Source organism: Brassica napus, chromosome A1 (assembly GCF_020379485.1).
Source record: "Brassica napus cultivar Da-Ae chromosome A1, Da-Ae, whole genome shotgun sequence".
In the NCBI taxonomy this organism is placed as follows: domain Eukaryota; kingdom Viridiplantae; phylum Streptophyta; class Magnoliopsida; order Brassicales; family Brassicaceae; genus Brassica; species Brassica napus.
The window spans coordinates 18,517,315-18,535,443 of NC_063434.1; the positions used below are offsets into that span (position 1 = coordinate 18,517,315).

General features: G+C 36.6%; 1 protein-coding gene across 1 annotated transcript; it reads left to right on the forward strand.

Moving 5' to 3' along the window:
- Positions 1-10,655: 10,655 nt before the first annotated feature.
- On the forward strand, positions 10,656-11,419 carry LOC106427573 (UPF0057 membrane protein At1g57550-like). The gene is made up of 2 exons (XM_013868295.3): positions 10,656-11,138; positions 11,236-11,419. The coding sequence occupies exons 1-2, from the start codon at positions 11,064-11,066 to the stop codon at positions 11,317-11,319; spliced, it is 159 nt and encodes a 52-aa protein (XP_013723749.1). The 5' UTR covers positions 10,656-11,063; the 3' UTR covers positions 11,320-11,419.
- The last annotated feature ends 6,710 nt before the right edge of the window (positions 11,420-18,129 follow it).

Genomic DNA, 18,129 nt, shown 5'->3' on the forward strand with positions numbered 1-18,129 from the left:
TCTCAAAAATGAGGTCAGTAGAAGGGTATGTCACATTGTATATGTTGAGTTGTGGGATGGATGGTCATGTTGCTAAGCTGAGGCTAAGTACATGAAAGTACATTCTAAAAATAGTATTATTTGACATGGCTTGAAACACAGTAGAGGTGATGGTGGTGCTCTACAGAAAAGGTGAGTTCTCGTGTGTTCAAACCTCCCCCATGCGTTCATTCTATGTTTTGCTTAAGGGCAAGTAAAAGATAAGTCCAGGGAGTTGAAATAGCTGGTTTTTATGGGTTTTTACCATGATATAAGTCCGGCTTTAGAGTCTCATATATATATGTTTGGAGTCGCTTTAGAGTCTTTTCAGGTTTAGGTATGTTTTGGGAAAATTTGAAGAATTTGGAGCTATTTGAGATGCAGAACTGTGCAGATGCGCCAGAAGTTTTACAACGTATGGAGGACTTCCTACCGATAGATTTCCCTCCAATTTGGTAACAAGATATCAAATTGAGTTAGATTTCCAATGCCACTGGTTTGAGATCGATCCATCAGTTTGATCAAGCGTTATCCTTGTTTTTACTGACGAGTCTTCTGTCTGACGTGCGAGAGGAAGCTGTCGAGCTTAAAGCATGGTGTATACAGGCATTACCTTGTTGTCTAATGACACCCTCCCGATCTTCTCCCGACAATTTTTATCAACTTTCAAATATTGCAGTTTGGCCAAGAAATTTCTATTTGTTTATAAAAGTGTCCAAGTCGAGTTTTAACTTATATTTAATGAATCTAAGCCATTTTTTATGGCTATGCTTTGTTTTAGATTTGGAGAGAAGATCTGAACTCCTTAGGAGATTTATTTTAACTCCTTTTGATTATTATTTATGCAATCTATTCAGAATATGTCTTGCCCTTGCTTGATCATGTCTATGTAGATCGACATTTTAGATCTAGATATTTCTAACTCTTAATGTCAAATTGTTGATTGATTGATTGATTGCTAGGTTTATTCATAGAATTCTACACCATGATTTTTTTATCACACTAGGATCTATAACTAGAACCTAAAATTATAGGAAAATTGAGAGACCAGAGAGTGTACTCGACTAACATAATTGAATCCCGCTGAACTAGATATCTATTCGCAGAAAGAGCTGGCCTGTAATTTAGTTGAACAATATCGAATATGATTTATTCCTTGTTTGATTCATCGAATTCAAAATGAGAGTTGGTATTTGATTAGATTTATGCATCTGATAGTTTATAGTAGCGAGAGTTGGATAGTTTACTATTTGAATTCGAGTTTTGGAATTAAATCTAATTAAACCATTGACATCGATTGATTTATGCTTTTGAATCTCTTTTTGATAAATTCATGGATCTAGGCCTTTCTCTTGAAATTTACAACCGTTTAGATCTTTTATTTTGTTTATTGCTTTCTTATTGTTGGCTTAGCTTAATCAGAAACCGATATGCTATTGCATGATCTTGTGTACGTCTGGATATGCTCTTCAAGTACTATGATAACACTCTTATTTGAGAGAGTTGCTTGAGGTTAATTTGAGAATATCACAAATATACGATATTATTCATGGGAGTGGGTCCCAATCTAATTTCGGGTCTTCAATAAAGTTATTGCACATGAATAGATAATCTATATTTGTATATTAACTCAAATTAGGAATACAGAAGCGGAGGAAGGTGTTACTTCTCTAGTTCATGTTCGTACAGATGGGGGCATTCAAAAATAGAGATCTTTGTTTATCATCTGCTCCGCATCTGGGGCAATTATTATCACATCTCATAATATGACGTGTTAAGTTCCTGATCAAAACTAGGTGCCATGATATAACTCTCCACATAAGATGAAAAAAAAATTCAGTGGACTTTTATATTCCAAGCGAAGACTTGAAGTTTTTTGATGCTAGGTTCTGAATACATCACACTAGTCATATTGGTATATGTCGGTAACTCACATCAATTTGACTAATGTGATGTACTCAAATATTAAGCAATTTGACTTAGTGTACAAATTATAATTAGATTTTCACCCGCGCTTTTGTGAATTTTGGTTAATTTTTTTTTTTTGTAATGAAGATCACAATTTATATACAAAATCTATATATTTGAGTTTATGAAATTTTATGTTTAATTTTATATGTGTAATTTATTTTAGTTATTATTATTATCTGGGATATAATTCTTAGAATTTCAAATGATTTAGATTCGTGTTATGGGTAATATTTGTATGTAACCCATTTATTTAACTTATTTTTCTGTAATTTTATTTTTAAAGAGTTACACTGAAATAGGATAATGTAATCCTCTAATACTGATAAAAATTCATTTAAATTCTTTTTAGTAAAATTTATTTTAAGATTATTTTTCAACCAATTTTAAATTATATATATATATATATATATATGTTGTTTACATATTTCATCAATAACTCGCAAAATCATGAGTTTATTTAGTTATTATAAGTAAACTAGGTGTTTTGCTCGCACATGCGGGCATGATCGTTTTACTAATAATTAGTAATATATATTATGATTTAAACATCATGATAACTTATTATTTATATTCTTAATCATTTTATTTCTCTTCGATTTTTATTTTGATCTACTTCTTCTTAACACAAAGGAAAGCTATAAAACTATGAGGACTGAAGAGCATAATTACATATCAAATATTCCACACAATAAAGTAAAGTAAGAATATAAACTTTTGGTCCCTCTTGATCTACTTTGTATTTTTGAATCATAAATATGAATTAACTTACCAAAAAAAGCATTAAAACACACAAAATCTAAATAAGAACAAAATAAGTAAATAAAAACTAAATTTCGATTATAATTTTGAAGATTTAAAAAAAACGAAATGAGATAATGACAATATTTTATTGGTTTACTTGATCAATATATAAATCGACTTATCTTAATATTTCATAAGTTTACCTTTAATAAAAGAAACAATAGATAATGATAGTTTTATTATTAAAGTTAACGTATGGTTAATAATATAATGATAAATCTAATTATTCATTAAAAATATATTTACTTTTAGCCGTTTTATAAACTAAACCATTAAAGACATGTTCATAACATGATTACATAGACAATTCTCTAAATTTAATAACAAAGCATATTTTTCTTATATATTAAACAGTATTAAAACATACACGTGAAATAACTATTGAAGTAATTCAGAATACCTAATTCATAATTTCAAATTCCATGTAACAAAATCGATTTGATTCTAGTACTTCAAGAAAAACATAGAACTCCAACTATAAAAAAAACAAAATATCAAAAGTACATAAATATAGATGTCAAAAACTATAATTAAGACAACTTGGAATGAATAAGAAAATTAAAACTATAGAATTTAAAACATCTTACATCATATCATAAGAAAATAAGAATTGGTCCTACCTTTTTTAATATAATTATAATTTTAATTCCAATTAGAAAGTTTGAAATAGTAATGTAATTTAAATTAATAAATTAATAATTTAAGCTAAAAACTAATAAAATCTTGTGAAAGTTCAAATAATTATAATCATAATTCCAATTAGAAATTTCGAAATATTTATATTATTTATATTAATAAATTAATTAGAAATCAAAATTTTTATAGTATTTATATTAATAAATTAATTAGAAATCGAAATATTTATATTATTTAAATTAATAAAATGATGATTTAATCTAAAAACTAATAAGAATATGACAAATAAGCAAAATTAGCTAAAATCATAAAGAATGTGACAAATCAACAAAATCACTTCATAAATAATAGTATAGATATTAAAAATCATTAAATTTTATGTTTTTTCCTGTGAGTTGAGTATATTTATGCAATTGTGGAATGTAATTATTAACAAGGGGAGTCGTGTATGTATATTTATGAAATGATAATATTTATTCACATAAGATAATAATGAAAATATCTTGGTAGTTAAAAATACTTTTTGTAAGATAATAATGTAAATGCAGTGGAATGGATATAAATCTTATATATTAAAACAGAAGTCACAACCTTTTTTTTTTGATGAAATTTTAAATTTATTGATCATCGCTAAAAGAATATATGAGTATATGTACAACTATGAGTAGTTCATATAACTATCTCTGAAAAAATTGAAAACTCTAATTTGCAGTGTCATGAGCTGCAAACCACCTGATCATTAAACCTTGCAGTCGCAGGCTGAGAGTGTACTTTGTAGAGGAGATGCGATTCCGAACTGTTTTATCCACCAACTTTGCAAGCTGTTCAACTGTCTTATGGCTCGTACCGTGCTTCCTCTCGTTGCGTTCACGCCAGATGAAATAAATGGTGACTTGCAGGACCAATCGGAGGAGTATGAACGTCAAACGGTCATATGGTCTGGACAGCATTGTAGACAGAGTGATGTCCCAGTCTGGATCCGGATCAGTCCCAAATAAATTCCCTACCATCTTTAGCCAAAGAGTGAAAGTATAAGGGCACGCAAAGAAAAGGTGGTCTCTAGTCTCGTCTGGTTCGCCACAGAAGAGGCAATGTTCCGGTTGACCCCATCGTCGAGTGCGATGACCAGTGGCGAGCCTATCCTTGACCGCAAGCCAAGTGATGAAAGCAAAACGAGGAACACCTTGAGGGAACCAAACAATTTTGCTCCAAATTACAGTATCCTTGTGCACCCTGATTTGATCCCAAGTTTCAGAAGAATGAAACTTAGTGCCATAATCATTAGCACCACGCTTCCATAGAACTTCATCCCTTCCATCAGTTAATGTTAGCTGAAAAGTTCGTATCTCTGTTACCAAACTTTGAATATGTCTGTCACGACATCTGCGGAACCTCCATTGACCCTCTCTTAAGACATCACAAATCCTCATATCTCTACTGATGCCCAACTTTTGTGTACCAAGTTCCCCAGCAATCTCAATAAGTCTTCCTTTAGGAAACCACAGATCAGTCCAGAACCTTGCAGTGGCGCCATCCTTCACATCCATTAGAAGGAAGTTTTTTGCCAGAGGTCGAAACTTCAGCAGTTTGCGCCACGCCCATGAACCCATACCCGTGTCTTTTGCATCCCATAAGGTCTCGCCACGCAGGAGATATCTCTTCACCCAAATGACCCAAAGCGAATCAGACTGGACAAATAAGCGCCATATAAGCTTTAGAGAGAACACCGTACTGACCTCCTGAATGCGGCGAATACCTAGACCTCCCTCAGCATAGGGGCAACACACATCTTCCCAAGCAATTTTTGCCTTTGACGTTATATTTGGCGAACCACTCCAGAGGAAAGCCGAGCACATGCTCTCAATCTCATCGATACAGCTCTGCGGAAGGCAAAAAGCAGCACACCAGAAATTTGTGATGCTTGCTATGACTGACTTGATGAGAGTTAACCTTCCCGCATATGAGAGGGCCTTGCTCGTCCATGATAAAAGCCGGTTCCTGATCTTCGTTATCAGAGGCTCATAATCGCTTCTAGTCATGACTTTAGTAGTGAGAGGGAGTCCAAGATACTTGATAGGCAGCGCAGAAGTGGATAAACCCGAACCTGCTGCTGCATCCTCAAGAACAAGCTTCCCTCTTCCTGCTGCAAAGACCGTGGATTTGGCTACATTTATTCTCAAACCTGACATTTCAGCAAACTCCTCGAACACTTTGAGAGTACCAAGGAGCGAATCTGGTGTTCCATCATTGAAAACAACTATATCATCTGCAAAACTCAAATGTGACAGATTAACTTCTTGGCACTGAGGGTGAAACCCAATACGACCTTCGGAGACAGCTTTGTTGATGAGTTTGGACAGAACATTACTGACGATGACGTAGAGATAGGGAGAGATGGAGCACCCTTGTCTTATGCCTCTGCTGCTCGTAAAAAAACCCTCTAGTTCTCCATTGACAGAAACTGAAAAAGTTGCAGTTTCTATACATCTCATTATCCAGGTTACAAAGATATCTGGATAGTTCATCGCACGAAGAGTACTCTCGATGAAGGACCATCTTACTGTATCAAAAGCTTTGGAGATGTCCAGTTTAATAGCAGATCTAGAGGAGACCGATGACTTATGGTAGTCTTTAACAAGCTCCGTAGCTAAGAGGACGTTTTCCAGGAGTAATCTGCCCTCCACAAAAGCGCATTGGTTCAGTTCTATAGCTTCCGGAAGAGTTGCTTTGAGTCTTCTAGCAAGGATCTTGGAGATAACCTTATAGATGACGTTGCAACAAGCGATAGGTCTGAAATCGGTCATCTTCTCAGCATCAGTAGTTTTCGGAATCAGCGACAGCAGGGTGGCGTTGACACTATGAGGCATGAAGCCGAAGAGGAAAAAAGACTGGATAGCTATAGTTAGATCCTTTCCAATCACTGGCCAAGCTGCTTTATAGAACTCCATTGGGTACCCATCAGGTCCCGGCGCTTTGTTGGCAGGCATGGTAAACAACACCTCTTGAATTTCTGAGGCCTCCACCGATTTCGTGAGGATGACTCTATCTTCATGAGAGCAGCGATAGTCAACAAGTTCACTAATAAAATCAGGAGAAATATCTGGAGTGAGCGGAGGAGAGCCGTTGAGGAAGTTCTCAAAGTGAGCAGCAGCCTCTAGTTTGATATCAGACGGAGAGGTAAGAATTCTGCCATCATCGGTGACAATACGCCTGATCGTGTTCCTCGCATTTCGGCTTTGAGTGACTTTATGGAAAAACCGTGAGTTCCTGTCTCCAAGACCCAACCACTGCACCCTGGATTTCTGATAATAAAATTGCTCCTCAATGCCTGAAATGTGGTGCCAGTGCTCCCAAGCATCAGACGCGGCTTCAAAAGTGGAGGTTTGGGGGTTCTGCATAGCTTCAGTTTGTTTCGCACACAAGTCTTCATAAGCCTGTTTCACACGACTGGGCAAATCACCACACATATCACGGTTTAAACCACGCATCTCCGATTTTAGAGCTTTCAATTTATCCTGGAATCTCCGAAGCGCAGTACGAGAATGGAACAGTGGCGCAGTCTCATTCCAGACCCTATCAACGACTTCAAGAAAACGGGGGTGTGAGGCTGTGTGGTTGAAAAATTTAAAAGGCTTTGCGTTCCCTTGCGGCACCTCGCGAAGCTGTATGTGCATACGTAAGTGATCAGAAACGCCACCTGATTCAAAAGTAACAAAGGAGTTCGGAAGGGCACTGATCCAGCAGCTGTTGACCATGACACGGTCCAACTTCTTACTAATGGGATTCTCATCCTGACAGTTTGTCCAAGTAAAGGAAGGACCAACTTGAGCTAAATCCATCAGGTCGCAATTGCGCACTACATTTTGGAACTCTCTGATTGAGCCCCTATCCGCAGCAGTTTCCATGAGGCGAGAATGCTCCGTAGAGGATAACGCGACATTAAAATCACCCTGGATGATCCAAGGGTTAGTATCTCCTACCACTGATTCAGCAATAACCTCCATCTCATTCCAAAGCTCCCTTCTCTCCATCCTACAGTTAGATGCGTAGATGAAGGAACATAAAAAAGTGTCACCAGACGCTTTGTACCTCACCCAAACTGTAATCATTTGCATACTCGTAGAGACCGGTATAACTTCCACATCATCGGACCAAACAACCCAAATCCTTCCGAGCCTATGATTGGAGTAGTTGTTTACACAACTCCAGCCCGGAAAAGTAGTATCAAAAATCTTTTTAAAATTTCCCTCTTGCACTCTAGTTTCCAGCAAACACCCAAAAGACAATTTAGCAGCATTGACCCAATAATTAACTGCCTTTTGTTTACGTGGCTTATTGAACCCACGTATGTTCCAAGCGAAGATTGACGACATCAGTGCTTCCTGGAGGAAGCTTTCCTTACTTGACTATTAGCCTTTTGCTGTTGAGTCACAGCCTGAACCAAATCTCTCGAGTTAACTATCCCTCGCTTAGCACCTCTGCCTTTATTTCGCTGAGAGCCGCCATGTCGCTGAGCTGTCACTGATGTCTCATTTGTGACCACAACCACTGGTAAGCTTTCCACGATCAGGGTTGCAGAATCTGGAACCTCCACTTCTCCAGTCTCCTCATCGTCTTCTATCTCTCCTTCTTCACGTATATCCTGAAGAGCTTGAAAACCATTCGGAGAGATGCAATCATTGCTAGAGTTCTGTGCTTTACGGGGATAAGCTTGAGGGCTACCCTGACCCGGAACTAGAGACCAAGAGTTACTATCTGGAGCCAAAATATTGTTTGAAACCGTCTGAACTACCTCCTCCTTGGAGGTACCCTCACCAGAGAGACTAGCCTTTCCAGTCATAGACTCTAGGTCTTCCATTAGTTTCGTAACAATCTCAGAAGGGGATTTCCCTGTAGTGTCCTTTGTCGAAAAACCCTCTAGTACAACGGAGTCATTCGCCGTCACTAGAGCCTGCTCAATCACCACATGTGCCTGCCTTGCCGCCTCTACATTGGCCTTTGGAACTGAGCAATCCTTCTCAACATGCCCCCACTTAGAGCAAGAGAGACATCGAGGAGGTAGCCAGGGATAAGTAACGGAAACGACAACATCAGAGCCATCTCTCCCTTTGAAATTGATCTTGGTAGGCAGTGGTTTAGTTAGGTCAACTTCCACCAGCACTCTAGCAACATCCAAGCGAACACAATGTTCCGTATTAGGGTGAAGCTTAATGAACTTCCCAGTGGTTCTAGACAGAAAGCTCAAGCCTTTCTTGGAGTAGAGATAACCAGGTACATTCATCATGTCAACCCACAATGGCATTGCAGAGAGGTCAGGAGGGGATCGAGCCGTTTCAGGAGTCCATTCACCCAGCATTAGCGGAACATCGGAGATGTGCCAGAACTTTCGCTTCAAGATCCTATTACGGATCCCTGCATCCTCAATCCTGAATAGTACCGTTGTTTTCCCTATGAACTGAACATCAATTTTGGTCTTCTTCAGAGGAGAAGCCCAAATCCTGTTAACTGTCGCATGAATCGATCCAATGTGCGGAGCATCATTCATGAAGTACCCTACGACGAAGCTATTCCACAATGGCACAGCCTCTTCCATTAACGACATAGGAACCTCCACTTCTGCAACACCGTCTTTCACCACAAACTCAGGATAATCCTCCAAACCTGAGGATCCATCGAGTAGAACGTCGGAGTACGAAACTTTCGGACTTGTTCCTTCCACTACGAGTGCTTTCAGAGTAGGAGAGGGGTTCTCCTTTCCTTCCAGAGCACTGTCACCGCCTGCGCCTCCTGCGCTATTCTGTTGAATACCCAGATCCGGCGCCTCCTGCGCAGGACGATCTTGGTCGGATGGGTTCGGTGAATCGTCGCCGCCGCCCTCGTCTATCATTATTTTCTCCATCTACTTTTTTCGATATTGCCTCTTTCAGAAGTCACAACCTTGATTCATGTGTGATTTTTTTTTAAAATGGACATAATTGATATATTCCTAAAAACTCATGTTACATTTAATCTCTAATCTAAATATTTATATATTTGTCGATGTTAACTTTTAAAATTATAAAGATTTTCTTTAAATAACAAAAATCATATTATCTAACAATGATTAATCTTTGGAAAATTGCCACAAATACCACATTTATAGTACCATTTTTCATGTTTACACTAACCACTTTACCTTCACCTTTAATGAAGGATAAAATACAATTATACCCTTAGGGTTAACTAATCTAGACTTAGGGTTTAGAGTTGAGGGGTGGAGTAGGGTTTTTAAAATGTGAAATTTATGAATAACAAAGGCATAAGAGTCTTTTGCCACTTATTGAAGAAGGTATTTTTGAAAATGTCTCATTATTGGTAGTAAAAATGAAAAGTGGTACCACAAAAGTGGTAAACATGTAATTTTCCCATAATCTTTACTATCTTTAACCAATGAAAATAAATTTGAAACTATATAGTTTATTTTAAAAATTAAACAAAAACTAAATGTTTAATTATTTACTCCCTAATATAAATCTATGAAGCGAAAAGTTTAATTTTTTAAAAAAATTCTAAATTTGTAAAATGTTACAATATTTTTGAATATGCAATAAAAAATTTTTTTATTAAACTTTATATATATAGTTACGATTTTAATAATGAAATAATAATCCGAAAAAAAAAATATATATATATATAGAAGAAGATACAAATACATATGAATGTTTGAAACAATCTATTCAATGAAAAAAATATACCGTAAACTTATTATGTTTTAAATATTTATAGATACATAATTATGTTAATTTTTTAAAGTATAAATATTTTTTTTTAAATAACATAAATCATATTATCTAACAATGATTAATATTTACTACCTTAAAAAAATGAAAACAAATTTGAAACTATATAGTTTATTTTAAAAATTAAACAAAACTAAGTGTTTAATTATTTACTCGATAATATAAATCTATGAAGTGAAAAGTTTGATTTTTTAAAAAACTTTCTAAATTTGTATAATGTTACAATATTTTTGAATATGACAATAAAAAAGTATTTTACTAATCTTTATATATATAGTTACGATTTTAATAATGAAATAATAATCCGAAAAAATATATATATAGAAGAAGATACAAATATATATGAGAGTGTGAAACAATCTATTTAATGGAAAAAATATACCGTAAACTTATATGTTTTAAAAATTTATAGACACATATATATTATAATATATATCATTTAGAAATGAAAACAAAAAATTTATATAAAAATAAATGAAAACAAAAACTCGCGCAGTTGCTCTGGTCGAGATTTAGTATTTTTTAAAATAAAGGGATGTCAGAAAACGTACTTCAGTTTTAATGGTATAGATTCGTAGCCAAATATTTTTTTTTTTTTATTATAAACTTTTATTTGTTCATCTCATTTCTTCGACCACGAGAAACGGGTGGTCGCGTTGAAAACGAAAAGGGTATAATAGGGTAGTTATTGGTATTTAAAACAGCTCCTTCATTTTAGGTATAAACAGAGGACCATACACAGTCAAACTCAGTTTCTTCCCTTATTAGACGGATCCAATATATTCCTATTTTCTTGCTTATTAACAGAAAACAATTTACAAAGGAAAAAATATACAAAACAAAAATTACAGAAGAAGAATGGGGAGTTTCCTTGAAATTCTTTGTGCAGTTCTCATACCTCCTGTCGGTGTATTCCTCAGATTTGGGTGCGGGGTAATATGTTTTTCATACATATATCACTTATATTTAACTTTAATTGTTGAAGATTCAAATCTCTTTTTCTTAACTTTTGGCAATACATTTTTTGCAGTTGGAGTTTTGGCTCTCGTTGCTCCTGACGTTCTTTGGTTTTATCCCTGGAATGGTATATGCTATATGGGTTCTTACTAAATAGAAACAAAAGAATTTTTATATTTTTTTATATTTTCTTTCCACTAAAACAATTTATCACAGGTTTTCAAATTGTCGTAATACGTACTCAATCAGTTGTTATCTTTGATCTCTCTGTAATCTAACAATAGTTTTTTTTTTTTTATTTGTTAAAGTAAATCCAAGCAATTCCCAGAAATGTTATGAATATCTTTTTTTTTAACGTCGAAAAACCATTCTATTACTCAAACTTGAAGTGGTCTGGGTAACCAAACCGAAATAGAACAACCAATAAAATGTAACTCCCTATAGAAGGATCTAGCAGTTTTAGCTAAAAAATCTGAAATCTGATTACGCGCTCGTGGAACATGAATGATATTGAAATCTGGGATGCATATCTGTAGCGTCTTTATCCTCTCAAATTCCGTTACAAATCTTGGCGAAGCCTGAGGTTCCTTTATCAATGCAATCAGCTCATTACAGTCTCTTCTGAAACTCTGGCATGTTGAATGATGATGCATATTCTCCATCGTTCATCGCAGCGCTTCTACTTCCGAATGCAAGGCTGATTCACGTCGAGTGAAATTTATTGTCCCCATAAGTTGAAAGTTCCCACCACTGTCCATCCAGACCCATCCGCATCCACTAAAATGAGCAGTGGATGTCCAAGATCCATCTATCAAACAAATATTACCAAAGCTTATGACTTGAGGTTCTTCAATTTTGTTATCTTGTGTCACTGGTTGTACCACTTCGTTAGCATCAAACCATGCTTGACATTCACTTTCTGCATGTCGAACTAGCTCAAAAGGATCTCTATCTATCCCCCTGAAAAGTTTGTCATTCTTACTCTTCCAAATATACCAGATTATCCACGATAAGGATCCCTATCTTGTTCTGGCTCGATAATGTTGTTTTTTTTCTCCAGAATAGGTAGTCCATATTTGTGTAGATGCTTGGTACTGGAAATATATTTGGGCTTGTTGGATTTGATGATAATGACCAAAATTGGAGAGCAGGCGGACACTCGAATATGGCATGGGTTACAGTTTCTTTTGGTTCTCCACATCGTGGGCAGTAGTTGTCACACCTCATATTGCGTCTTGTTAAATTCCTTGTTACTGCCACATGACCAGTTAACAGTTCCCATATAAGATGACATATCTTCGTATGCGCCTTCAACTTCCAAGCAAATGCTTGAAGCTTAGTGATACTTGGCTCCAAAACTTCCTTGTCTTCCTCTGTCTTTAATAAATTATGAGCCACACAATATCATGATTTAACCGTATATTAGCCATTCCTTGTGTAGTTCCAGTAGAATGTATCACGGCGATGAGTTGTGCTTATGGCCAAACTCCTTATGAGTGGTATATCCTCAAGATTGACATATCTCTCCAATAAACCAACATCCCACTCCTTCAATACCTGATTAATGAGATCACTGACTCTCATATTAGGATGCACAACTGGCGCTAGGGGGATAGCAGGTCTCATAGGGGTCGTAGGAATCCATGGGTCCTCCCACACCTTGACTTCATAACCTGAATAAATCTTCTGTCTGATTTCCAGCAGTAACAACTTCCTTGCACCAGAAATGCTTGTCCACACATAGGATGGACTGCTAGCAGAGTTTACTCTTAGTGGAGAATCAGAAATTGAACTAGTCTCCATAATTGTTTTGCCAATAGTGCCAGATTGAACTCTTGGATCATACAGAACCCGATCCCACCCTCCTCTCTAGGTAAACATATGTTTTCCCATTTTGCCCAGTCTATTCCCCTTTTTGGTGGATTTGAACTCCACCAGAATTGGGCAATGGCACTGGCTAGGTTTTCACATATCTCCAATGGGAGCAGAAAGGTAGATATAACATATGTTGGAAGAGCGAGCAAAATCGATTTAATTAGTACTTCCTTCCCTCCTTTTGAGAGCCATCTACATGTCCATCCATTCACTCTATCCATCAACTTATCCTTTAGAAATGCAAAAAGTTTGCACTTGGATACACTTATGTCTTCTGGGATTTTTAAGTAAGTTCTCATTCCTCCTTCGTTCTGTATCCCAAGTGTATCTTTTATCTCTTTTCTACTAGTTGCATTAATCCGCTTACCAGAGAGTAAGAACGATTTATCAAAGTTGATACATTGACCTGATGCTTTGCCTTATTTCGTGACTACTTTCATTACTTCTTCACATTCATGGGGCTCTGTCTTACAGAAGAACATGCTATCATCAGCGAAGAGAAGGTGGGATACCGAAGGACACGCACGCGTGACGCGCATCCCTGTTATCTTCCCTTGGTTCTCTGCATGATTGAGAAGGCTAGCAAGCGCTTCCGTGCATAGAATAAAAATGAAAGGATACAAAGGATCTCCTTGGCGAATACCTCTACCTGGAATAATATTTCCTCTTGGCTCTCCATTCATGAGGAACTTATATTCCACCGACGTAATACAGCGCATGATCCATGTGATCCATGTTTCTGAGAAATCCATCTTGCGTATGACAGCTTCAATAAAAGACCATTCCATCATGTCATATGATTTGCTCATGTCTGTCTTAATGGCCATCCTCTTACTGCGTTCACTTGGTTTAGTTCTCAGAGCGTGAAACATTTCTTGAGCAATCATAATGTTGTATGAAATCTGTCTCCCAGCAACAAAAGCCGACTGGATTTCCGATATCAAGCCTGGAAGCACTTTCTTTAGTCTCTGGTATAAGACCTTATAGATTATCTTGTAGCTGATATTGCACTAGCTAATGGGTCTAAACTGAGCCATTTCATTAGGCTTTGTTGTATTTGGGATGAGACATATATTTGTATCATTTAGTCCATTCGCCACTGTCCCCTCAAAAAGAAATTTATTAACCATAATAGTTAAATCCTCCTTTACTATATCCCATAATTTTTTATAGAAAAGCGCAGTCATCCCATCTGGTCCTGGGGCCTTTTCTAGATGCATAGCAAAGAGCGCTAGTTTGACCTCCCATTCGGAGACCGGATCTGTAAGGTTGTCATTCATTGCTCCAGTGATCGTCGTAGGAACATGAGCTAGTGCCTCTTCAATGTCCTTTGGATTTGATGATTCAAAGATCTGCCTAAAGTAGCTAGTAGCAATGGCTACTAATCCTTTTTCATCCTCAACTAAATTTCCATTTGCATCTATGAGCTGTGTGATTTTATTCTTTGCTCTTCTTTGCTTTGTTAAGTCTTGAAAATTTTCTGTATTTCCGTGTCCTTCTCTCAGCCAAAACATCCAACTCTTCTGTTTCCAAAACATTTCTTCTGCTTTAATAGCATCAGAGAGTTCCTTCAACGCTACTGCAATTTCCTCAGTTGTAGCGTTATCATCTGCATATAAACCCTTCACTTTTTCTTTAAGATCCTCCACTAATTTTGCTGAGTTAGCATTATGTTGTTTCCTCCATTCGCTCAAAGCTTTTCTGCAACTGGAAATATGTTCCATAATACTCGCATTGGGAGGGAGATCAGAAGATTTCCATCCCTGAAGAATAACTTGCATCAGCTCCTCATTATCCAGCCATCTTTTATCAAACTTGAATTTTTTTTATCTCTTCATTGGCTTTATGAGTATGTCTGCAAGAATCGGACGATGGTCCGATCCTCATAACCTCATATACTTCACAGTCGAGTGAGGAAACTTATCATGCCAATCTGCATTTCCGACTGCTCTGTCTAAGAGACATCGAACAGTTGTTCCTCCTGCTCTCTTCCCTACCCCATAGACCATGGATTTTACCCACTTTTAGCCATGGTCTATAAGTGTTTTAATATATATTTACTACTATATAGAGACTATTTAGAGTATTTACAGGTCCAGGTACGTTCTGGAGAAATAAGTTTGGAGTCTTTTGAGGTGCAAAACAGCACAGACGTGTCAGATGTCTAGCTATGGACGGAGACCTTTCCACCGTTATATTGAGCCTATATTTTGACAAAAGATATATATTTCAGTTAGCTTTCCAATGCCACCGGTTTGAGGTAAATCAGCATCATGTAGCAGAAGTTATGCATATTTTACTGAAGAGTGGTCAGTCTGCCTCGCGACAGGAAGCTGTCGAGAAGAGGAACGTATGTCGATCGATGCAGAACTCATGATATCAATCGATATGGATGCCAGAATGCGGGCCGATCATATTTTATGACTGACTGAAGCCCAGAAGCAACCCCAAATAACCATAATACCCTTCGACGACCATAAACCCTATTTATGTGTTTTCAAAGCCATTGTTGATGGCTAAGCTTTATTTTTATTCATAGTTCTAGATTAGAAGAGAAGGGAGGAACTCCTTCAGAGTCCTCTTGGAACTCCATTGTTTTGGTTTTATTTATATCTATTGCAATTTCATCTATTCATCTACGATTTATTTGACAAACATCATGCATGAGTAGATCCACCTGCTAGGTTTAGGAATTTCTAGGGTTTTGAATGAATTTCTGAATTATATGATTGTTAGGATATCTAAAGATCTCTACATCAGGATAGCTTGTAATACTAGTATCTAGAGTAGTTGGAAACCACGAGAGTGTGACTAATTGCTTGAACCTAGAATCATAGGACAATTGAGAGGCACGAGAGTGCAATCAATTAACGGAACCCAAATCCTGCTGGATAAGATACCTAGGCGCATATGAGAGTTGGTCTAGGAATCTAGTTGAAAATAATTGATCAGATCGGTAACGCTTGCCTAAGGCAGTGTCGATCGACGCATATACCGTAGCATCGATCGACACTCAATCCGTAGCATCGACCGACGCTCATACCATAATATCGATCGACGCTCGATCTGTGTTAACATGCGAGAGCTGAAACACTGAACTTAGTCAATAGATTAGAGTCACAGCGAGAGCTGGTTGTCTTTTGAATTAAATATCGAGTTCTAGAATTAATCCTTAGCATCTATAGTTTAGAGTTCTAATAACCTGAATGAAACCCTAAGTCTAGTAACCATCCTTCCATCAAACAACTCTTTGCCAAGCTGGCCAATTGTCTTGTTCAACTTGTTTACTGTTTACTGCTTTGCATATCTTTGTTTACTGCTTTAAACCTATTAGTCTAGCTTAATCAAACTGATTAGATTTAATTGGTTTCCTAGGTCCCTGTGAATTCGATCCCTAAGTACTACAACCCGACCTCTTATTTGAGAAAGTATAAATCACTCCTTAGAGTAATTTGAGTGATATCACTACCCAAGAAAGCATGTCCCCCATGAAAGGAAACTCTAGCATCCCACAGTCATTAAGCATTTGCTTAAAGGGGAGGACTGAACTATCAGGACATTGTCTCCCTCCTTCTTTCTCATTATGACCTGTGATTTAATTAAAATCTTCTATCATGAACCAAGGTCCATTTCTTGTTGTTGAGAAACGTGTAAGACGTTCCCAAACTTGATCTCGTCTTTCTAGTACAGGATCCCCATCAACAAACGTCATATAGAATTTTATTCCATCAATGACTGCCTGAATGTCAATCATACGGTTATTCGAAATAAAACATTAACTTGAAATTCATCTATAAAAAATAAAGCTAAACCTCCGCTGAGTCCTAGTGGCTCAACAGTACACAAATGATCAAATCCTAAGCCGGCCTGAATGTTTTGCAACAACAGCCTTCTGTTCTTCTTCTCAGAAAGGAACACAAGTCCTGGGTGATGCTTCTGACACATCTCCGTAAGGCGTCGAACTATGAGGTCGTTTCCAATCCCTCAACAGTTCCAACTGAGTGTCCTCATAGATGATCTTGGGATGGGTTTTTGGATCCCATCAAACCATCACTTGTTGACGAACCACCTCTCATGTTTTTCGAAACTTGATGGTGGCGCCTTAATTTTCCTGCATCGCCATGAGACGACGTCGAACGCTTCCGAGGAGATCCCCGACGAAAAATCTCAAATTTTCTCTTAAAAATGCCCAAAGAGGTATTCGCTTTTGAGCCATGTCTCCTGCTCCTGGAAGCTTTGTCAGCCGCTCCTTGACGCTTTTGAGAAATGTTATGATTATAGTGTTCCATTTTGTTTACACGATAGTGGGAAAATCAGTCAATTCATACGTGAATAGAAGCCAAAGTTATGTACCATCACGTGTGCGGAAAAATACATCAACTAGTACAAAATTCAATTTCCTTACATAAACTTTAAAATTTTGGTTTTAATATACATGAACTTATTTTTGTTAGTCAAACGTTACGGAAAATGAATTGTTGTTATTCGATAATAGGAAATTGGCTAATTTCTACATTAACAGGGGTCAACAAATCCCAATCAATACACAAACATTCAATACACAAACATTTTACCTGTGAGAAAAAAATACATTAACTAATAAAAAAAATTCAAATTTAATACATGAACTTTCGAGATCTGGTTTTAACATACACTGTCCTAATTTTCGTTATTTAAACATTACAAGATAAATTTCATGCCACGTGTTGATAGGGTGAGGTTTTTATTATAGTATGTGCTAATTAAAATATATTACATTGTAATAGAACGAGAAAAATAAATCATTTAGGCTAAATAATTTTGTTATTGTGTAATTTGTTGATCGGGACCGTTGGCCCCTGTTGATATAGAATTAGTTGATTTCCTATTACTGGTTAACGACAACTCATCTTCTGTAATATTTGACTAATGGAAATCATGTCAATGTATGTTAAAACCAAACTTTGAAAGTTCATGTATGAATTAAAATGTGTACTAGTTAATGTATGCTTTTACACATGTAACGTTTATGTATTGAACCGAACCATTGGCTTCTGTTAACATAGGGATTGGGCGATTTCGCCGTGATAGTGCTATGGACAATAACCAAATT

Bases quoted from the DNA above. Each gene is read 5' to 3' on its own strand.
- LOC106427573 (XM_013868295.3), top strand. From the start codon at position 11,064: ATGGGGAGTTTCCTTGAAATTCTTTGTGCAGTTCTCATACCTCCTGTC. The intron at 11,139-11,235 runs GTAATATGTTTT...CATTTTTTGCAG, and splicing joins TCCTCAGATTTGGGTGCGGG to TTGGAGTTTTGGCTCTCGTT.